Source organism: Solanum lycopersicum, chromosome 10 (genome assembly GCF_036512215.1).
Source record: "Solanum lycopersicum chromosome 10, SLM_r2.1".
NCBI lineage: Eukaryota > Viridiplantae > Streptophyta > Magnoliopsida > Solanales > Solanaceae > Solanum > Solanum lycopersicum.
In genome coordinates, this window is record NC_090809.1 from 40,035,075 (window position 1) to 40,058,961 (window position 23,887).

The following is a 23,887-nucleotide window of genomic DNA, read 5'->3' on the forward strand; positions in this document are numbered from 1 at the left end:
ATCCTCTGTTATACATTATGGACACTAAAATCGTATGGAGTGTGACTATTTTGTTCATGTAGATTTTTGCATACCCATCAACTCGCCCGCCTCGAAGCTACTTGCCCGGAGGCCCCCTCCAGCCTGCCTCGAGTCCGCTTGCTCCGACCCTCTCCCGTTTGCCCCGAGGTCACTTGTCCGAGGCCCCCACCCATCTCGAAGCCGCTTGCCTCGAGGCAAACCCCCACCCCCACCCCCTCTACCTCTGGATCACCTTGCCTCGAGGCAGGCCCCTACCATCTTTCCGCCCTAAGGTTGTTTGCCTCGAGGAAGGTCCTCACGTCCCTCTTCGCTGAGGTCGTGTGATGTCGGCTCTTGATCCCCGTCCCCTCGCCCCGAGGTTACTTGCTTCTTAAATATTTTTGCAATTCATTATATATTCCCTAAATATACTTAGAAAAATTATTTACTACCCTGCATACAGATATAAAACTTTTACTTAATATTTTTACTCTTTTGAAAAAACTATATAGAATTGTTGTTTGCAAAAATATTTAAGAAGTAAATATATGAAAGTAAACAAATATGATCAGGACTTTGCTATAATTAATCAGATCACAAACATTAATTTTAAACTGTCTCTCATCCAAAGTAAAACTCGGAAAAAATGAAAAGAAACCGAATCATAATTACATGTAATTACACAAAATTCAAATAACATGATGAACTTTCCAAACAGGCCCTAAGCAAAAATAATCTCCAGTAAGAAAAAAGGTAATGGAGAGTAGCCTTAACCCAAATAATTTTATATAAGGATTTTTCAGGGAGAAATATGACAGGGATTAGAGACACGATGTACAGAAGAGAAACAATGACCGCAGCAGTACAGCGAGAAGGACAGCAACAGACTCATTTCGCCGACGACGGTGACGACGATGACGTTGACGTCGCCGGCGGTGGCGGTGGAGGAGGAATGGAGTCCATAGAAGACTCTTCTCATCACATTGGCTACGACCATAACCACCACGGGCTCCACAACGGCACCGATGGTACCATAGCTACTACAGCGGCGGCGCTGAATGGTGTAGAAGGCGTTCCGCATAACTCTCTATATGTCCCTGGCTCGGAAATGGTTGGGGGAGGAAGTAGCGATCAGCTTACGCTGTCATTTCGAGGCGAAGTGTTTGTGTATGATGCTGTTTCTCCTGAAAAGGTGCTTCTTCGATTTAGGTCTTTCTTCTTGTTCTTGTACAAATAATTAGGCCTTTACATGGGAATGGATCACCTTATTTGCTGTCTGTTTAGTATTAGAGGTCCATACCACGAGCGTGGTTTCTAAAAGCGTAGGATAAACTAGGGTTTTGTTAGAGAGTCTATGGCACATAAATCCAGGCAGACATTCCCCATCAATAAGGCCTTTGCTTAGTATATTCATGGATTACATTACATGGTTTCCACAAGAACTGAAAAACACCAAGTTTTGTAGGACATAGAAGTCCAGGCAAACACCTGCTTTAATGGAATGAACGCTTCCAAATGGAGCAAAATATATAGAGAGGATCCATATAACCAACTGCAACTAGCTTGGGATTGAGGTGTTGTTGATGTTGCTTTTGTAATTGAGGTGATTCAAGACTTGGGATTTGGTAATTTCTAAGGTTCGTCAGTATGAAAAGTTGATTAGCCTTTCAAGTAAGGAGGTCAACCAAGGTCTTTGCTTTTCCAAATATAGGAGTGACACTTAAATTTAAGAACTTTATGGAGATGGGTTAAGTTTTATCTAGCTTAGTTTGCTTGAATTGCTGTCTGCTTATCAACAAGCATCGATGATGAATCAATCTTGAAATCAATTATGCCTCAATCCCGATGAGGTCAGCTAAATGATTATTCTATGATCTTTTCCGCTCTAATTAGGTCTCTTTTTGTTGGAAATGATGAATAATTTTGTCATTAAGGCAATCACTATATGGAGAAATAATGTTTTTTTGGGTCTCCGTTGATTTTCAGGTTCAGGCGGTGCTGCTGCTGTTGGGGGGATATGAAGTCCCTGCTGGCATCCCTACTGTCAATATGGCTTCCCAGAGTCATAGGGTATGTATTTTTACTCCCTCGTGTAGTGTTCTGCTGTTACACTGGTTTGCAATCATTTATGGTTCTTATCTTGCAATTTCCCTAGGCTTCAAGTGAAGGTCCTGGAAGATTGAATCAACCACAACGGGCGGCTTCTTTGAGTCGTTTTAGGGAAAAAAGGAAAGAAAGATGCTTTGATAAAAAGATCCGATATACTGTTCGGAAAGAAGTTGCACTTCGGTAATATAGCTTTATTTATTTCCTTAAAGATAACGTTGGAAGTGTTGGATAAATGAAAACCATGTTTGATGTACCATGACTAATCAGTAGTCATCTCCAATTCTTTTTGTCTCTAATCTAGCTTACCTTTAATTTAGTTGGAATTGGAGTATTAAATACACTTATTTGATGCTTTACATTAGTCACTTTTTGTTGCTCTAGATAGCTATGTGATGGAGTGTGTGAGAAAACAAAGAATTGCCTGAAAAGTTAGCAAACTGTCTCCATATGCTTCATAGAAGAACAGTGACAACTTGTCCCTTGTAAGGCATATTGTTATGATACCTTTCTGCTAGTTCCTCATCTTACTGAATGCTAGAAGTTTCTGTTATTGCTGTGCTGCTAATTGTATGGTATAAATGAGTTCAAGTCTCCTGCTTTTAAGTTGGAGTGGGTAAGACTTAAAAAGAAGAAGATGGAGTGAGTGAGATATAAATCAGTTGTTTTTTTCCTTTCCCTGATATGTTGGTGGTTTATTATTTACTTTGTTTTAGACTTTTAGGGATAATTTCGAAGACCTCCCCTCAGGTTTGGCTTCATAAATAAGTTGCGCGGACTCTTCACTTCTGATGCCGCACCCATGTCGGATTATTCAAAAATACACTGCTTTTGGCGAATCCGACATGCACCCCTTGAAATAATTGAAGAGTCTGAGAAACATAGCTTCATAATGCTTACCTCCCTCATGGTTTACTGGTTGACACTCATCTCCCTTGTAAATAATAATAATTATGTGTATTCCGAGTTTACCCTTTTGCAACTGTACAACTTACAGCTCCTTTTGCGACTTTCTTCTTTTCCTCTTCTTTTCTAGTTTCCTGTGTTACTTTTTCTTGATTTATCGTGTTCAAACTGTTGGTTATGGATGCTTCTAACCTATTGCAAGATTTTCCCCAATTTACAGCTATCTAATTTTGTTGGTGAACAGGTTAAGTGCTAAGTTTCTTTAGTAGTACTTGAAATTTTCCATCGGAACTCTGAAAAACTTGAAAATCCGCAACTAGCAAATTTATGTTGACTAGGAAAGTATGGATCACTTCAAATTAAGGGCAGTTAATAAAGTTTGACTATTGTAAACTTGGATTATACATGACTTTTATTACTTAAAACTAGTTTGGTTACAAAAGAATCAAATTTACGAAGGCAGGTGTCATCTCAAACACAAGGGAACTAAGTATTATAAAGGGAACTTGGAGGGAGGAGGGAGGTCTATGAAATTATCCCTTAGTTGTAATTATTTATTTATTTTAGTATATACAGTAGGTACTAATTTATGATTCCCTTGTTGAGATGAACGTACAGTAAACAAAACTGCAAGCTCTAAAAAACACCTTTTGAGTAATGGAGATACCACTAAGTTGTAAACATAATCAGTTCAGTTCTATGTAACATAACAAAAGATTAGAAAGTCATGGAAATATGCTATCTATCCTGAAGTGAAAAAAAGGAAAAACTTCAGCACATGCCTCTTAGCTCCAGATGAAAGGGATTCACTGCTGTAGATTGTGATGCTTTAGCCAAAGTACTATCCATCAAGCTGAGGAGGAACAGAGAATGTTATAGTGGCAGAGCATGGGCAACCCTCCTGAAAAATGAAAAAAGCAGATGTATTTAGTGAAAGTGAACTGAAAATTTAACCATAAATAAATCATTGCTTGACATGTTAACATGATGGGTTTTTTTTCATGGAGAAGTGACAATGAAATAAGAGTACTAGGAGTGGGTTTTATGGATGAAATGGGTGGGTACGATATTAAGTTGCGTATAATAATTAAATTAGGAGGAAATTTAAATGGAACAAATAATATATGTATATATATATCCATGTAGGCATGCCATATAGGTGCCACTTAAGAGGATAAAAGCGGGGAGATGAGACTACACCATCTCAAGGGCGCATATGTGCCTTAAGTTGGATTGTAGGGGCAAATATATCAAAAAAAGTACGATGAAGGGCAACTATAACCCTGACTTCCTTACACTCATAATGGGTTCACCAATGCCATGACTGGATATGCACTTTCAGTAAGAAGATCATTGGAGGAAGCTTTTTAAGGAGCTTAATGGCATTTGCATACTAGAGTGACACATTCCTTGTCAATCTGTTGACTTGGTATTCGATTTGGTGGGTGGATTCTAGGTGTCAAGCTGGTCACGGTAATGTGTAGAAACATTTTATTGATGGTAGTGAATGGGATCTTCCGTTGGCTTCTCTCATGTAAGGGTTATTTTAATCTCATTTCGCGGGCATGTCAATTTTGAACTCTTCTCTTATAGAAGTAAAATGGCTATTGCTAAAAGATGTTTGTAGTAACATCTAATTGTGGGCTTGAGACAGTGTAAATGTTGTGAATGCAATCTTCTTTTCTTTTCTTTCCCCATGTTCTATAGGTTGTGTTTGGCCATTGTTACAAGTTGTTTTTAAATATTGTGAGAATTTAGAGTGGGAATTGTTTTTAGGTGATTCGTCCCATTTGTCCTATCCTTGGTGGATAAAGTTACCTGATACCTGCTGTTGGTGGGAGGTAACATGTGTCCCTTGGAATTAGTCAAGGTGCGCAATAGCTGCCCGAACACCACCGTCATAAAAAAAATTGAAAATAACTTTTTGATATTTTTCAAAATCCTAAAAAGTTGGATTTTGAATTTATGACCAAATTAGTCAACTCCAAAAAATAAAAATAAAAAAATTCATGGTTAAACACCTCTTAGGGCCCGTTTGGATGGGCTTAATAAAAACAACTTTAAAAAAGTACTTTTGAAAGTGCTGAAACTTATTTTTAAAATAAGCAGTTATGCGTTTGGATAAAAGTGCTGAAATTAAAAAAAAAGTTGTTGATGTGTTTGGCAAATAAGTGCTGATAAACAGCTTTTTAAATCAAAATGTCTGAAATACCCTTAAAAGCTGTTAACATAATAAAATTTAATTAGTTTATATTTTACAGCCATAAATAATTATATATTGCTATCATTCACATATTTCTTTCTCATCACAAATTATTTATAAGAGGAATATAAACTTATTATAGATTTTAAAGATATATAATTTGAATAGATTAAAGAACGATTTAAGATTTTATTTTAGTTTCATCCATAGGTAATAATAATTGTCTATCATTCACATATTTCTTTATTATCACAACTTATTTATAAGAGGAATATAAATTTTTATTTAAGTTATATGTGCAACTTATTTTACATTTTAATAATATATAATTTGAATAGATCACTTGAAAGATTTAAGATTTATTTTATTTTCATTCATTAGTAATAGTAATTGTCTATCATCCACACATGAAAAGGGAAAAATAGAAGAAAGAGATGTTAGGGTTATGTGGGTAATTTGGATAGTGTATAAAAATATTAAGGGCAAAAAGGTAAAAATATAGTCGACTTAAAACAGCTCATAAGCTGGAAAAAAAAAGCACCCCTACCCCAGCTTTTAACTTTTGGCTTAAAATAAGTTTTTTTTAACTTAAAATAAGTTATTTTTAGTATTACCAAACAGCTAAATAAGTCAAAAACCAGCTTTTAAGTCAGTTTGACCAGCTTTTAAGCTGAGCCAAACAGGCTCTTAGTCCAGTGAAAATTTTTTACTAGAGATTTCTAGGGAGGAATGGAGGATAGGAAATTTTTTTAAGGTTACTTGCTTCTTTTTCTTTTTCTGTTTGAAGCTCTAAAGTTTAGTCTTTGCCTATTTTTTGACGTGCAGGGTCTAGTTAGGGTGGTCATTCAAAAGTTCAGTCTTTGCCTATTTTTGACGTGCAGGGTCTAGTTAGGGTGGTCATTCAAAAGTTCAGTCTTTGCCTATTTTTGACGTGCAGGGTCTAGTTAGGGTGGTCATTCAAAGTAGTTTTGGTCAAATTGATCTGTGTTCTATTGCATCTCACAGTTCTTGGATTTATTGTCAGGATGCAGCGAAAAAAGGGTCAGTTTACATCTTCCAAGACAGTATCTGATGAAGCAGCTTCTTCTTCTGCAGAGGGGAATGCAGGCTCTAGCCAAGAAGAACAGGAAACATTGTGAGTGTCAGACTTCTATAGTTCTGTAGTCGTTTGTGTTTCAGTTCTGTTGATTAAGTCAGACAGTAATAGTGATAACATGTTGACCCATGTGGCGTCTAAGTTGAACTGATCAAATAAAACAAATGCAGTAGCTGATATCTTATTCTCTTGTTGTCTCAACAGATGTAGACATTGTGGAACTAGTTCGAAATCCACTCCTATGATGCGCCGTGGACCAGCTGGCCCGAGGTCACTTTGCAATGCATGTGGACTTACATGGGCCAATAAGGTTAGTATTGTGTTTGAAAACTGTACACCTTGGTTTTCCACTTGTCAGTTCACATAGTTATAATTGTGTCTTGACATTTTCTTCCTTTTATATGAACCTCATTATGTAAATAGTATTGTTTGTTGTGTTGTACTATTCTCGTTTATGTTTAAGGGATAAGTCACTACGCAATGCATGTGGACTTACGTGGGCCAATAAGGTTATTATTGTGTTTGAAAACTATACACCTTGGTTTTTCCACTTGTCAGTTCACATAGTGATAATTGTGTCTTGACATTTTGTTCCTTTTATATGAGCCTCATTATGTAAATAGTATTGTGTGTTATGTTGTACTATTCTCGTTTCTATGTTTTAAGGGATAAGCAGTGATCCCTTGACCAATTTTTTTTTTTTGGAAACTGGTAAGGGTGTGTGTGTGTGTGTGTGTGAAATTAGATCTGCACCATGACAGTGCTATCCCAACCATGCTTAAGACTATAGCATGGAACGTATCATATCAACTAGTGCTATCACCATGACAGAGCTATCTACAATTACAAGGAACCTATTATATCAACTAGTGATTCAGTCTCCTCTACGTAATTTTCTTTACACCAAAAAAGGAACAAAAGAATACAATTCATCTTTGACTTTATGCACCGGATTTCTTTTGTCTTCAAAAATTCTTTAGTTCCTCTCTTTCCAAATTGTCCACCATATACAAGCTGGGCAAGTTCCCACCACTTTTTTTGACTCACTGCACCACCATTATAGTTCCAACACTTAAATAAATCAGAACTTGTTGCTGGCATAGACCATCTTAGTTCTACCAAATTCAAAAGAAGTTGCCACAATTTGTCCAGTTATGGGACAATGTAGAAAGAGATGGCTATTGTTTTCTCCGGCTGCACCACCTAGAGCACAGATGAAATCCCCTTCTTCTTAAGTTTTCTTGAGTGAGACATGCTGCTTCTCTTGCCACTAGCCAAGAAAAACATAAGACTTTGCAAGGGGCCTTAGTCTTCCTGATGAACTTCCATGGCCACTTGTCAAATTGTGCATTTTGTCTAATCTGGTAGTTGTATGCAGATTTGACAGTGTAGACTCCATCATTTCCAGATTTCCAGCACAAACTATCCTCAGATTCTTTGAAACCTTGGAAAGATTCCAAGGTCTTGAACAAGTCCACGACTCTTTCCAATTCCCAGTCATTTAGTAATCTTCTATAAGTGATATTCCACCCATGTACTCCTTTAGCTGATTCAAGGTTAATATCTGGTTAAGTAGCAATAGTGTAGAAATCAGGGAACAAAACTTCAAAGGACCATGCCCAAGCCAGTTGTCATGCCAAAAGAGAATTTTCCTCCTGTTGCCAACTTTGAGACTGGCATTTCCAGCCAAAAGTGGCCAAAAGGATCTAATGGCTCTCCAAGCTCCAACTCCAAAGGGACAATTGACATATTTTGAGCACCACTGGTCATCTTGGCCATATTTATCATGTATAAATCTCCTCCATAATGAATTAGTCTCCAAGTTATATCTCCATAACCATTTCATCAACAAGCTTTGGTTATGGGCTTTGAGGTCTCTAATGCCAAGTCCTCCATCCTTTTTGCTGGTGATGAGGCACTCCCATTTGACCAAATGAATTCCTTTCTTTTCTTTGTTCCCTTGCCAAATGAAATTCATCCTCAAGGAATCTAATCTTTTCAAACCTTAGAAGGGATAGGAAACAAAGACATGACATAGGTAGGGAGAGCATCCAATACACTATAGACTAGAATGATCCTGCCGCCTAATGATAAATATTGCCCCTTCCAGTTATAAAGCCTTTTTTCACACCTCTCTATAACCCCGTTCCAGATTTCCATAGCTTTACTTTTTGCACCCAAAGACAGCCCTAGATACACAGTAGGTGAGGATCCCACCTCACATCCTAGAACTCCTGCTAAAACTTGGATGTTGTCCACTTTGTTGACTGGGAAAAGCATACTATTGTTCCAGTTTACACATAGCCCTGATACTGCTTCAGAAATCACCAAAATGGTTCTTACATATTTCACTTGGTTGATATCGAAACTGGGGTTAGGTAGGAAGGTGTGATTGGCACCCAAAGGTGTACGGCCTAGTTGTCAATGAAGTGAGAGGAGAACCATGAGGTCTCAAGTTCGAATCTAGTAGATGCAAGAAACAATAAATGATTTCATTCCATCTGCCTAAGCCTTGGTGAACAGACTATCAAATACTTGTGATGGTGGGAGGTAAACAAGTACTCATGGAATATTTGGAATACACAAGTTGGATAGGACACCCAATGTTTGCATTAATAATGCTAGTGTACAGATTCATTCATGACATTTGTGCACATATAAAACAAATTTATCTTTATACCATTGCATCAATCGGGTTAAAACAGAATGACAAGATGGAACAGGATTACAACAACAATGTGTGTGCAAACCGAAAAGCATGCGTTGTGCCCAACGTCAAAGACTGCATAGTAAGTTTCGAGTTTTTTAGAGATGAAGGTGTTAAGGGGAAGTTGCTGAGTGGAAGAAGAAAGAAGCAGAACGGCAGGGAGGAGATTGATAAAGCATCTTCCTGGATGGTTGCTAGAGACTTGGGTCGGTGTTCTGCACACTACAATCGCAGCAGACGAGAACTTTCAAAATCATTCGAATCTGTTTTGCTAATAAAGGTGGTAAGGGGATGTTATTGGGAAGAAACAGGAAGCACAGGGAGGAGATTGATGCACAACGTGAAAGACATGAGAGAACTTTCAAATTCAGTCGAGAAAGGTACTGAAGGAAAGATTGTTGGGAAGGAACATGAAGAACATCGACAATTTGCACAACTTTAAAGGCTACGCATGCAGAATATCAAATTCTGCCGAAGAAGTTGCTGTATGAAAGTTTTTCGGAAGATGGAGGAAGATTGTGAAAAGAGCCAACAGGCCTTCGTCACATCTGTTATGAAGAGTTACGTTGTATAGGAACGGAAACAACTGAATGTGAAGTTCTGGGAGGAGGGGAAGGGTACTTTTGGAAATATATTAAAATATATGGGAGTCCTTGCTTGTGTTGGCACCACGTCACCGGGTTGAGGGTTATCTTATATATATATATATATATATATATATATATGATTTATGGGCATTCTCTTAATTAAAAAAAATTCAACTAATAATTAAATCATTCATGTACAAATCAAAGTAGCAACAAATGTACAATTTAATAGTTAACTTCAAATGTTATATCCCATGAGGAGCTCAAACATATTTTTATCAATGTACATTATGTAAAGGAACTCGTGTTCGTACTTGTTTTTTCTCAAATTTAGTTGGAGGCACAATATTCTTTATAAAGACAAATATAGCCTTTTAGTTAGCTTAATAAGTGTTCTACAGCGAGACACATCATTCCTTAACATAGTTTTAAATTTTTAAGTATCTTATACTTTGATTTTGTCATTTTATTTTTCATTCACACCGAAAAATCGATTTAGAAACATCGACAAACCGAACCAAAGTAGAAAAAATCGAACCGAACGGAATTAGTTTGGTTTGGTATACAGTGTACACTTTTCTAAAACTGAAGAACCGAACCATAGTTTGATAACATCGAACCGAAGAACCCAATGCCCACCCCTAATAGAAAGTTCATGCCAGAAGGTGATGACAGTTCAGTGAGTCCAAGATTAAAGATGGAAAATTGTTTTGGCATTTGAGATTCAAGAGAAACTTTCGGGATTGGGAAGTGAGAGAATTCCAAAGGCTTATTGATTTACTCTACAAACAATGTATAACACATGATAGAGCAGATGTATGGAAGTGGGGGTGGGGAATAAGAGAATGCTCTCTATTAAAGCCTATTATGAGAAGTTTTTGACTAGGAAGGAGGTGGGCTTCCTGTATAGGTTGATTTGGATCTGGAAGGTACCAAGAAAGGTATGTTTTTCCACTTGGTTAGCAACTTAAGTGGTGATTTCTTGATAACTCAGAATCTAAGAAAGAGGAAAGTTAACTTAGGTCGGTTCTTTATGTGCAATGATTGAGGCGATGCTGACTACCTCTTATTCATTGTCCTATATCATCAAATAGAAAACTTTTGAGTTGTAGAGATGAATTTTGCGTAGTTAAGGAATGATATTTCACCCCTTATTTCTTTTTGGTGCATCCATAAGGTGCCTTTATGTATATAAGATTGGTTGTCATTAATAGAAAACCATCTTCTTTTGTAGTATTTCTACTTTTTGTTACTAGTGTACGCTGTCTGTTCAAATATTAATAAAAGTTATTACTTAATCTAAAAACTATAACTGTAAGTTTTAATCCCCATTATTATTTCAACCATCTTAGTATAAATATATGTACTAATTCAACAAGAAGACATGCATTAGATTAACAAGGTTGTACCATATGACTTAAAAACATGACTTATGATTACAAGGAGAAAAAGATTTTTAAAGGATATCACAAGCTAAAAAATGAAAAAGAAGACGATGAGGGAGAAGCAATGGTGCAGAATATTTTTTACAGAGAGACCATATATATTAAAGAAAAGAGAGGTCAAACTGGAGCTTCAAAGTGTAAGATTTTTCTCTTGAAAATCAAAATAAATTTGAATTATTTTTACGTTTTCAAAATTTTTGGTTATTTTTTTCTATTATACAAGTGTAGGTTTGTCATCACATCCCTGCTAACAGGGGGTGCTTTGTGCACTGGGCTGCCCTTTCTTTTACAAGGTTGTTCTTCCAAAGACCACCTAGTTTTGGGTTTCGAAAAGCCAAATGTGCCCAAGGTTCATATTCCTATCTCAAGATGACCCTATAGCTCCAAATCACATCTCAAAAGTTTATTAGCCACCTTTCAACTTCAGATGTCCTGTAATAGTATACATGTTGAATTGATCCTTTAAGCTGCATATGAAAAGGTGAAGTGTAGAAGCAGACAGAGAAAAAAATGATGACCCTATAGCTCCAAAGTACATCCCAAAGTTTATTAGCCACTTTATGAGGTTTTAACCTCAGATGTCCTGTAATACTTGTTATCCTTAAAGCGGCATATGAAAAGGTGAAGTATAGAAGCAGAACGAGAAAAAAAAATGCGAGAAGAGTTGGAGGACATGAAATTAACTCTACTTTCTCCTAGTTTTGCAAGAATATTGGCTATGTTATTGACCAACACCAACAGTTCTTCTACATCCTTCCTCCTTTGCTCACTTTTCTTTTAGCTGTATCTTTTATTATGTAGTTAACTCTTCCTGACAATCTGATTAGTTGGTTAATGTTTCACTTCTATATTCATATTTTTATTTAGTGTCATACTATGCTTTGAATGGATTATCTTATGACTTACTCGCCATGTCTATTGGCTTTGCAAAACTGCCAGGACTTTTAAGTACCTATTTGTAGTTTCACCTTGTAGAGTATGTATTCTGTGGTTAAGTGTGCCTCTTCTTTTTACATTAGGCTATTGAACTCAAAATTAGGAATTGTCCTTCTCCTTCGCCAGTTTATTTGTGTTTCTTTTTGGTTGAGTGGGGATGATAAAACAAAACATATTACCTTTCTGTCACTGAGATCCCTTTTCAGGGAGTTGCTTTCTATGAGGAGCTTTGTAATTGCAAGATGCATACTTACAAAGTGTTAAACGTTTTCAGCTTCAAAAGTTGACAATGAAATCAATCATCTTCTGAGTTCGTAAAAATAAATGTGTAGAGAATTTTCCTACAAAATAATAAAACTGCTTGGTACTATTTATAATAAAATTAGCTCGCAGTCTGTGGGGAGGGTAGGATGTATGCATACCCTTACCCCTACCTTTGGGGGTTATAGAGGCGAGGTACATACCTTGTTCCCAAAAAAGGGGTAAAAGATAGCAAGTACCAACTACCAAAATTAGTTCTTTAAATGACTGCAATTAGTTGTATATACTTCCTGTTCATCAGTAAAGCTCTGACTGATCTTTTCTCGGCACTGACTGTGTAATGTTACGCTTTGACAAATCAAGTTCTTCTAGAAATTGCCTCCTAGGTGCCAGGTGGTGAGTGATCTCACTCTTTAAGTGTTAAGTAAGTTACTTCCCTTCAATGCTGGTTTATCTTTTGATTCCTACTTCCAGAAGTTGAATTCTGGAATCTTATATTTGGATATATTTTCCTTTCGCCACTTTTTGCTTCTCCTCATATGTCTCTATTCAAAAGACTCATCAGCCAGCCCTTTGGATGCTTTCTTCAGAATAGCCCTTCGTCTATCGATCACATTATGGGTTTTTTGGTATTTTCTATGAAATGAAATATTGTATTCTTATCCAATGAGTTCATAAAATGTATGTTATTTTGCTTTCAACACTCTTTTGCTCCCAACTTCTATTTTTAAGTTTTGATGCAAGTTATAATCAGAACTTAAAAGTCATTGTATGAGTGTTGATGTTACTTTGCCTTCCTTTGTGAATTTTGCAGGGGATTTTAAGAGATCTTTCTAAAGTTTCAACTACAGGAGCTCAGGAGCTTTCTGTAAAATCTAGCGAACAGGTGCATCTCTCTTTCTCTCTCTCTCTGGTGGGGTTTGATATGTAATCTCTGAAACCTAAACTAAACTTGGTATGATATTTTGACTGGTAGAATGGTGAAGCTGATGGATCAGATGTTATGGCGGCTGCTGGTATAATCACATCAGATGATGAGAACATGGTGCTTCCGTCTGAATGATGATAAGAGGAGAGCTCTCTCACTAAAATATTATGCGTCTAATATTTGCCAAAGTTGCATACATTTGTACATATGATGTTACTGTAACTCAGGCTACACACATTGCTGAGATTTTAGGTAATTCCATAATATACGTTTATTATGCTATTTTAGATGTAATTAATTTTGTTTTTGTACCCGACATCTTATTTAAGCACTAAAGCATTTTTAATATCTGTCTCTTTGATAAATCATAAATCATATAAATGCAGTGAGAAACTGAACGCCAATATTCTTCAAGTTTTGAGCCTTCGTTTTGCACTAGTATTGATATGGAAGTACTTCTAGTTGACATTAGTGGGTACGTTGGCACCAATTGTGCTATAAACAAGTTACTCATTATGTGAGAACTATAACGAGGTTGAAAAACTGAGGGTATTGTTACAGACCCAAGAGTCAACATTGAAGTATGCACACTAGAAAGAGGTTTTTTTTTTTTTTTTTGGTGTTTGATATGTGTATTATTTTGGATCTTATTTTGGCGAAGTGCTCATTATCAAGAATTTTTTCACATCTAAAATTGAAATCCTAGATCTTTAATTAAAGTAGCAATTTGATAGGGAGAGAGTTGAATTTATGATTTTTATATATACACACACTTTAATATCAGACTGTGAAGGTCCACTAATTTTTAGCTTTTATGGCATTTGATCGAGAAGTTAATCAAGTTGGACCAATTAATTTTAGATATGTATGTATGTATGTACACACATACGTAGATACATACATTGTAATGACGCCTCCTCCTCCTAGATTTTTCTCATTTTCGAGTGCTTGAGGACAGAAGGGGAAATTTGAGGTTGTAAAACCCAAAAATTGAATATAATCAATTGGTCAGAATTTATAACATTTTTTTAAATATTTATTATAAACTAATTCTTTTTTCCTTTTTTAATTAATAAATATTAAAATTAAAATAATAAAAATATTTAAATTGATAAAATAATATAGGTAAAACGTCGTTACGATAGAAAAAAAATTGCATTTCAGTTAATATGCTATCAAAAAGAAAAAAAGAAAAAAAAGGGTTATTCTTGAGCACAAAGTTCTGTATTTTCTTGGTGACCAAGAAAACCACGTGGACATTGTTTAACAATATATGCTTATATTTGGTAAGAAAGAAAAGAAATATCATCTTCATCGATATCTCTAGGGTTTTTTGTGATCTCAATTCTCTCTCTACGTTTTCGCCGCCTCTATCCGCTAATCATGCCTCGCCGAAGCTCTGGTAATAAGCTTCACTATTCATAGCATATTAGATTCGCTATTCATAGCATATTCGATTCGCTATTCATCTTTCTATTTAGATGTATTTTGTTTTCTGGGTTTTTTTTTCATTCATTTTTTATTGATACGGATATGGATCTTTCTTTACAGTGAAGTCGAACGATTAATCGTCTTTCAACTTATGTGAATCATTATAAATTCATCGTTTTGCTTTCTGTTTGAGTGTAATCATATCATATTGACTTCTTGTCACTAGTAATTGCTTTAACAAAATTCCAATTGTCTTTTAGCCTTTGAACATGAATGTTTTCTTCTCTTATAAATTTTTGAAATTAGTGCCTTAGATTTGAACTTGAAACCTCAAGTTAAGTTTTAAGTTTTGAACCCGTTAGCCACTAAGTCAACCTCATTCAAGAGGTTCAAAATCAACATATACTTCTTTAAAATACCTTATATATACAATGTAAGCTTTTGATCCTCCGATGGGTTCACATTTACCTCTAGATACACACCCCTCCTTACAAGTATGCTTATGCAATGGAGAAAACTGTACAACATTTAAATATTGAATTTGGTGCCTAAATCGGTGCTTATTACTTGTAGTTATTTTTCAGGGGCTTAATCAGGTGACAATTAAATAATCTCAATTGAGCTCACGTTAGGTTGAACTAGGAATTCCTTTTTGCTTAGGTCCATTGTATTTTTGGGTTTGTAGTTTGAGATGAAAATAAGGTTTAGTTGCATTCAGAAGCTAATTGCAACATTGATTCCTCTCATTAGCGGTTTCACCGAAGAACCAGTTTTTATTTCTGGTTATGTAGACAGTTTTTATTTTTAGTTGTGTCCTCTAGATTTGTGTGTCAAGCATTAGACCAGGAAGTTTGACATGAGATTCAGCAATTCCTAAAAGGAGCGGGATTTAAAGTGAATTTCTTAATGAATACAAGATAGACCGCCTGCAGAATTGCTGAAAACTTCAATTATAGGAATATGCTTTGATGCAGGTGTTCTTCATGTTCAATGTATAGGATTGAGGTAGTAATTTTTTTCCAGTTGTATTTAGAATATGGTTTCCTTCCAATTCTGTGATATTATTGTTTTGTTAGTTGTGGTTGCTCTAGTTGATTTTGATTCTCCAGTAATGTCGACACTTTAGCTGCCGAGCTGAAGTCAGCTGTTGTAACTTATTAGAGCAATTCCATTCTTTGCTAAAAGGAAAAGGGGGGATGTTCCGTCCCTCTTTTGTTCTGGTTGATGATTTTTGATTTCCTTGATTTGTTGTTTAGGAAGATCTGCTCCTCGTCCTGCCCCTCGCGCTGCTCCTCGTCCTGCTCCAGCCCCTGGTTAGTTTTTTTTGGGTAGTCAGGCTTTTACCTCTTTGCAACTTGTGTCATTTGGTTGACGTGATTTGATCTTCCTTCCTTTGCTTGTCCCTTTTCACTCTTATCTTAATTTTTGGCAGCACACCATGCTCCTCCACCAGCTCCCATGCAAAGTAGTGGTGGTGGATCCATGCTTGGTGGTATTGGTTCTACCATAGCTCAAGGTATGAGTATATCCTGCAGTGTTACTTTAATGAGTTGTTCAATTATATTAAGTTGCAAATTTGGATAAAGATGTGATTATTATGTTTCTATAGGTATGGCCTTTGGTACTGGAAGTGCTGTGGCACACAGAGCTGTAGATGCTGTCATGGGTCCACGCACTATTCAACATGAAACTGTTGTCGCTGAGGCGGCGGCAGCTCCAGTATCCGCTGCAAGCAGTGCAGGTTCTGATGCTTGTGGTGTGCACACTAAAGCATTCCAAGATGTAAGTGTTGATTTCAATCCTTTCAACTACTATAGTATGCAAATTGGAGGTTACTTCTTTCAGCCTTCAAGTCAGTATGATTTGTCTTGTTTTCTCAAGAAGATTCTGATGATACCATTATTTGTGGTTCAACTTGCAGTGCATTAATAGCTCTGGAAGTGACATTGGCAAGTGTCAGTTCTACATGGACATGTTGTCCGAGTGCAGGAGGAACTCAATGATGAATGCTTAAGCTTTAATAACTTTGAACTCGTTCTTTATCTGATTGTTAGAAAAGATTGAGCTGGCAAGTGAATTTGGTTCTTGATATACCTTGCCTCCAATAAATATTGGCTGAAGCCTTCAGTATTGGACTTTTATGGACCTGTCCATGACCAGTTTTATTTCAGTTTGCTTTTATGCTATCGTATGCTACATTTGGCTTCATTGATTATTATATCCATTGTTCAAGATAATATAACTCCAAGGTCTTGTGTGAGTGTATAATTTAATTGACTAAGAAGCTGACATCTCCGAAAGTGGAGTATTGAATCTTGACTTTGCCTGTACCCCTTGGAATATCCCAGATTCTTGTTATTGCCTTTTTCTTTTCCTTTGGTCTCTGTTCCATGAAAGATGTTTAATCAGTGTAGCTAAGTATGACTCCCTTACGGCTGGGGGAATTGTCTCTGTTTCACCTTGCCTGTTGATTAGTTCACTGAATTTCAGTTTTTAACATCTGACCAAGTATTATGACTTAGCCATGCACCTATTGTCTAAACTTTCCTTGAGGCTTCAACTCCAAAGTAGTAGTCAGCCTATTTGTAAATTCTCACTCAGGAAAACAAGTCTATTAGTGATGTTATGCCACTTTGATTTACGATCCATGGCCATTCAGCAACGAACTCAAGGATCAAGAGACTTATTTCCAGTAGTTAGATTTGTGACTAGGTGACACATTTTTTTTGGTCAACAACAAAACCACATCATTGACATGAGAATCTAGGGTAAACTTGAGGAGGTTTTATGCTTCTTAGACATTTATTTTCAGCTAGCTAATGCGTGAAAAAAGTTGTGGCGGAATAAGTGACATCATTGGGATGAAATATAATGAAAATAACCTAGTTTATGGATGAGTTCGGTGTGAAGGAAAATGTTTTACATGGAAAATGTTTTTTTGGAAAATAAGTATATATATATTTATTTTTTTCATGTTTGGTTGGTAAGGAATATTTTCTCGATAAGTATTTTAATGTGTGATTTTTGAAAGAAAAGTGTTTCTGAGAAGAATCTTTATTTTTTATTAGATAAAAAATAATTATTGAAGTTAATTTTTTACAAAAAATAAACTTTAAATTTTTTTTGGGGTGGGGTGGGGTTTGACGGTAGGGGTGAAAAAATGTCGGGGTGAAAAAATCAAATTTTGAAATTGAAAATACTTTCTAAAGATAAATTTAAATTTTTTTAGGAATAAGGGGCTGGGAGGGAGGGGGGGGGGGAATGGTAGGGGGTTGGAGGCTGGTAGGGTGGGCTGGGTAGTAGAGGTTGAAAGAAAGTTTGTAAGAATGTAAGTTTTGGAGTGTAGTTATTTTCCTTATATTTAAGGAAAATGAGTTGATTTGAAAAATATTTTAAAACATTTGACCCAACCAAATATGATAAATTTGAAAAAATATTTTTCAAAAAATATTTTCCTTCGTACTAAACATGACCTGTATCTTTTGATAAAAAGCGGTGACCAATCACAATGTTATACAATATATTTGTCCTTGAGAAGGTACTTCTACGTTCTAATGGATGAAATATTGCAAAAAAATAAAGATGGAAGAGGCCCAACCAACAATAATATGTGAGGTTTCACTTAATTTTTGACATTTTGATTTGTGGTTATATGTGTACTCTTTTACCTCCTACTCACCACCCCAACCAGTTCTCTTATGCACCCACCCCTCTTCTTTTTTTCTTTTCTATTTTTCTATCTAATAATAAAAATAAGATTAACTTCCAAATACAATTTTACAAACTCAATTTTAGATTGCCTACATGGTACAAATACTTCATTTTATTTTATACATGTGTTACAAAATAAAATCGAAACAGAAAGAAAAAAATGTTCCTTTTTTTTTTTTCGAATTTGCTTGTTACGTTTGAATAAGTAGTTATGGAGAAATTTAATTTTTTAGTCAAATTGCTAATTATTGCATGCAAGCTAGATAATTAGTTCATATTTGTTAAAAGGAAAATGGGTCAAATATGTCTTAAACTAATCGAAAAGGCATAAATATACCCTCTATTTAAAGTTTGGTTCACTCATATTCTTGTCGTCCAAATTTTGACTTATATATATCCTTTTGGGCGTTGATTGTTATGCTGGACATATCCAATTCATTTTTTATTTCTTTAAATGTCACATGCAATTGTCATATCATTTTGACCTTATCACATGACATTTATATGAAAATGAAAAGGGATTCGGATCCATAAACACCTAATTCGACCCATAAATCAAATCCCTTTTGAATAAACTATCCGACCCATTTTTAATAATTTTGTTCAATTTTTATTTTTTCGGTGAATCGTGAAATGAATAATTAATTAATAAAAAAATAGGAAAAATATATAAAATTAACGCCGAAAATCACAAATAAATATAGTAACTATAAATTCAACAATTTCAATAATTTTTTAAAAAAATTAAATTATTTTTCGATAAATCCCAAAAATGAGTAATTGATTAATAAAAAATATGAAAGGTATGAAAAAAAAAAAAATTAACATCAAAAGTTCATAAATAAATTTAGTAACATTTAATTCTAATATTTTTATTTTCTATTTATTTTTTTGACAAATCCCTAAAATGAGTAATTTAGTAAAAATAAAAGGAAAAATATTAAATTTACGTCAAATATTCTCAAATAAATATACTAACCTTAAATTCAATAGTTTTAATAATTGTTTTTTAATTTTTATTTTTCTCAGTAAATCTCGAAAATGAGTAATTGATTAATAAATAATAGAAAAATATGAAAAAATTATAAAATTGACGCCAAAAAATCACAAATAAATATAGTAACCTTAAATTCAATAATTTCAATAACTTTTTTATTTTATATTTTTTCATATTTTCCTTTTTTTAATCAATTACACATTTTCGGGATTTACAAATAAAATGAAAATCAAATAAATTTGTTGAATTTAAGGTTATTATATTTATTTGTGAATTTTTGGCGTAAATTTATATTTATTTCATATTTTTCCTATTTTCTAATAATAAATTGCTCATTTTCGGAATTTGCCGACAAAAATAAAAATTAAAAAAATATTTAAATTGTTGAATGTAAGGTTATTATATTTATTTTTGAATTTTGGCGTTAATTCTATAAAAAAATTATATTTTATTAATCAATTACTCATTTTCGAGATTTATCAAAAAAAAATAAAAATTTAAAAAAAGTTTTAAGATTGTTGAATTTAAGGTTACTATATTTATTTTTAAATTTTAGGCGTTTATTTTTATATATTTTTTTCATATTTTTCCTATTTTTATGAATCAATTACTCATTTTTTGAAATTATCGAAAAAATAGAATTTAAACAAAATTGCTGAAAATGAGTCAGATAGTTTATTTGAAAGAGGGTTGATTTATGGATCGGATTAGGTGTTTATGTGTCCGAATATTTTAGGAGCACGATTGATCTCTTTCCATTTTCAAATAAATGTCATGTGATAAGGTCAAAAGGACATGACAATTACATGTTACGTTTAAAGAAATAAAAATGAGTTGGATATGTCCAACATATCAACTAACGTCCATAAGGGCATCTTTGAGCCAAAATTTGGACGGAAAAGGTATGAGTGAGCCAAACATTAAACAAAGGGTATATCTAGACCTTTTTGAATAGTTTATGGACATATTAGGCCTTTTTATAACTGCATCTCATTATTTTATATTCTTAAGTGAATGAAACACAACTAATTTGAAATTGACTTAGTTTAACACTATTATTTGTGTTTTGTGTTTTTTGGTTTCTATTAAATTATAGGGAAAATGCACAAGTACCTCCTCAATCTATGCGCGAAATCCCAGAGATACACTTATACTATACTAAGGTCCTATTACCCCCTGAACTTATTTTACAAGTAATTTTCTACCCCTTTTAGGCCTACGTGACACTAGTTTGAAAGAAAAAGTCAACCAATGTTGTGCCACAAGATAGTGCCACGTAAAGCGAAAAGGGGTAGAATATTATTAATAAAATAAGTTCAGGGAGGTAATAAGACCTTTGTATAGTATAAGTGTGTCTCTGAGATTTTGGGCATAGATTGGGGGATACTTGTGCATTATCCCTAAATTATAGGATAATAAGTTTATTTTTAATATTAACAATTTTAAAGATATTTTAGTTATTCCAACAAATAAATTATTTATCAATTCTTTTTAATAAAATACATTATCTCTGCTTCAATATTTTTATCTTTTTATTTTTAAATTTAGCTTAAGCACTTAAAAAGTGTTCTTAAATATATTTAAAAATTACGTAAATTTAGCTGAATTAATCATCTCTAATTCTAGTATTTTCATTAATATTTAGTTATGATTAAATATTCTCAGAAACTTTGTGCATAAAAAGTAATCGAATAAAATTAATTAACTTCTATTATATTGTATCAACCTCATTTATTTTAGGGCAACTTTCACATATAGCAAACAAAAAAATCATATTTGTATAATATAGCAAACTTTGCATAATTGCGCTCCATAGCAAACATAAAAACTATATAATTCGCTATACATATAAAAGTGTATAATTCGCTGGCCTATTTCGCTGCAATTGTATAATTAGCTTTGCATACAGTTGAATCGAATTAAAATGTATGTATATTGCATAATTATAAGTGTATAGCAAGAAGAGATATGTTTTTCTCGCTTTATACAAAAACAGAAACACAATATATACACTTCTGTTGTATAAAGCTAGAAAAAATTGTATTTCACTGCAATTGTATAATTCACAATTGTATAATTCTTTGGCCTTTTTCTCTGCAATATTTGAAGTAAAATGTTTTTAAATTATATAATTAAGTGTATAACACGAAGATATACATTTTTGCATGTGTATATACAATTTTCTCTCGCTTTATACAAAACAGAAACATAAATTATACACTTCTGTGTATAAAGCGAGAGAGGCGAGAATGGGAGAGTGGCGAGCGAGACTTCTGGGAGAGAGACGTCTGGCAAATTTTTGTCAATGTTTGCTATGGAGCACAATTAAATCAAACCCTAGCTATTCAATTTAATTTAGGTTATTAGTTTGCTATTTTGTACAATTTTCCTTTTATTTTATTTGTACTAAGTGCATGCTTTAATATATCATTTAATATCTTTTAGTTTTAACTTTTTTTTCAATTGCCAAAAGAAAGAATATATTTTTATTATCTTTCACATTTCCATTTTTAAAGAACTGCATTTTGTAAAAAAAAAAAAAAAGACAAGTAAATAAAAGGAAAAAAAATAGGGGCACGGATGAGGAGAACTGAGTAGGGGTGTACAAGTCAAATTGAATCGATGAATCAAATTAAATTAAAAAAATCGACTTGTGATTTGATTTGGTTTGTTTGGTGGTTGAAAAAAATCGACCACTCTTGATTTGGTTTGGTATTATAAAAAATAGTCAAACAGTTAAACCACTTTATTAATATATTTTTAGTTAGTTTGTAGTTTTCAATTGTTTATATACTTTATTTTCAATTTGGACTTGTAAAAATTGTAAATATTATAGCGCAAGACTATTCCACATATCGAGGTCGGTTTTATTTTATATTAGGCGAAATGGTATGATCAACCCTTATACTTACATGCATTTGTATTCTATATCCTTATACTTAATCTTTTGTCAATCGAACCCTTAAACTCAACTAAAATGAAAATTTTAAAACCCTCTGACCATTGACCGGACTGATATGACATTTTATTTGTTGACTCAATATAGAGTGTGTATCAACGTTTTAAAAGGAGAGTGAAACAATAAATTTTCTTTAGAAAACTAATTAAACAATAAAAATAAAAAGGAAAAACAAATTTAAGTTCCCACCCCTCCTTCCATCATCTTCCCCAACCCCTCCTTCCGTCATCATCCCCAGAACCTCGGCCATTGCACTTTCTTGAGCCCTAGTCCATCCTAAGGCTGGCTATTGTACAGGACCGGAACGGTTTTACCTGAACCGGTATCGGCATCAGATTTTTCCTACCGATATCGAATCTTACCGGACCGGATTTACTGCAAAATCCAACATGTTCCGCCCGATCCGTTAGTAACCGGTTAGGAACCGGGTCTTACCGATTCATCCTGTACCATTTTTTTTAATTTTAATTATTTTAATTATTATATAATATTATATATTTATATTATTAATTAATAATATTATATTATTAAAAACTTCAATCGAAAACTTTAAAGTTTATATAAGTTTGAAATTGAATTTAAACTTAAAAGCTTATATTGAATTTAAAGTTTGAAATTGAATTTAAACTTTAAAGTTTATATTGAGTTTAAAGTTTGAAACTGAATTTAAAGCTTAAGCTTTATATTGAACTTAAGTTTGAAATTGAATTTAAAGTTTAAACTTTATATTGAACTTAAGTTTGAAATTGAATCTGAAGTTTAAAGTTTATATTGAATTTAAAGTTTGAAATCGAATTTAAAGTTTAAAGTTTATATTGAACTTAAGTTTGAAATTGAATTTAAAGTTTAAACTTTATATTGAATTTAAAGTTTGAAATTGCATTTAAAGTTTAAAGTTTATATTGAATTTAAAGTTTAAAATTGAATTTAAAGTCTAAAATTTATATTGAATTTAAAGTTTGAAATTGAATTTAAACTTTAAAGTTTATATTGAATTTAAAGTTTGAAATGAAATTTAAAGTTTCAAGCTTATATTAAATTTAAAATTTGAAATTGAATTTAAAGTTTAAACTTTAAAGTTTATCTTGAAAAAGTTTAAGCTTTAAAGTTTAAACCTAAAAATTCAATTATATATTAATTTAAACTTTAGACTAATATTAAAATAATTAACAATTAAATTTGTAAAATGACATGAATTCAATAGAAGAAACTATTTAAAAAGAAAATCAAGGCAAATAGTCGTATATTTATTCAAATAAATAAATTGTACAATACAAATATTAGAAAGAGAATAAGAGTATATAATCTAGATATTGAATATTAATTATTTTACTAACAATTGCATTTTTTTAATTCTTTTTGTAAATTTAGTATCATTTGAAAAGAAAGATTTTTTGGAACTTGCATTTATCGTTTTTCTTCCATTGCTTCCATGTCATCATCACTACTCTCACCAAATATTTCATCTATTTGGTCTTCTATTTGGCGACTTAATAGTGGTAGTCCGGTGTTTCTTCTTTCGGCATTGACCCAATCTCGAAACAACACCGATATTTTCAAACTGTCCTTTGCTAATGAATATAGATTATCTCCAATCATAAATCTCGCTGCACT

The 23,887-nt window shown here is 33.5% G+C and overlaps 2 protein-coding genes across 2 annotated transcripts; both read left to right on the forward strand.

Annotated features, from left to right (window-relative positions):
* Positions 1–832: 832 nt before the first annotated feature.
* On the forward strand, positions 833–13,310 carry LOC101055511 (Hop-interacting protein THI008). Its single transcript, NM_001278991.1, has 7 exons — positions 833–1,192; positions 1,987–2,070; positions 2,156–2,289; positions 6,240–6,350; positions 6,516–6,621; positions 13,062–13,133; positions 13,224–13,310. The coding sequence occupies exons 1-7, from the start codon at positions 833–835 to the stop codon at positions 13,308–13,310; spliced, it is 954 nt and encodes a 317-aa protein (NP_001265920.1).
* A 1,020-nt stretch (positions 13,311–14,330) lies between these two features.
* Positions 14,331–16,848, forward strand: LOC101267069 (uncharacterized). Its single transcript, XM_004248743.5, has 5 exons — positions 14,331–14,577; positions 15,863–15,919; positions 16,039–16,122; positions 16,216–16,388; positions 16,528–16,848. The coding sequence occupies exons 1-5, from the start codon at positions 14,559–14,561 to the stop codon at positions 16,618–16,620; spliced, it is 426 nt and encodes a 141-aa protein (XP_004248791.1). The 5' UTR covers positions 14,331–14,558; the 3' UTR covers positions 16,621–16,848.
* Positions 16,849–23,887: the final 7,039 nt, after the last annotated feature.

Bases quoted from the DNA above. Each gene is read 5' to 3' on its own strand.
- LOC101267069 (XM_004248743.5), top strand. The intron at 16,123-16,215 runs GTATGAGTATAT...ATGTTTCTATAG, and splicing joins TGGTTCTACCATAGCTCAAG to GTATGGCCTTTGGTACTGGA. The intron at 16,389-16,527 runs GTAAGTGTTGAT...TTCAACTTGCAG, and splicing joins ACACTAAAGCATTCCAAGAT to TGCATTAATAGCTCTGGAAG.
- LOC101055511 (NM_001278991.1), top strand. From the start codon at position 833: ATGTACAGAAGAGAAACAATGACCGCAGCAGTACAGCGAGAAGGACAG. The intron at 2,290-6,239 runs GTAATATAGCTT...ATTTATTGTCAG, and splicing joins CGGAAAGAAGTTGCACTTCG to GATGCAGCGAAAAAAGGGTC. The intron at 6,351-6,515 runs GTGAGTGTCAGA...TTGTCTCAACAG, and splicing joins CAAGAAGAACAGGAAACATT to ATGTAGACATTGTGGAACTA.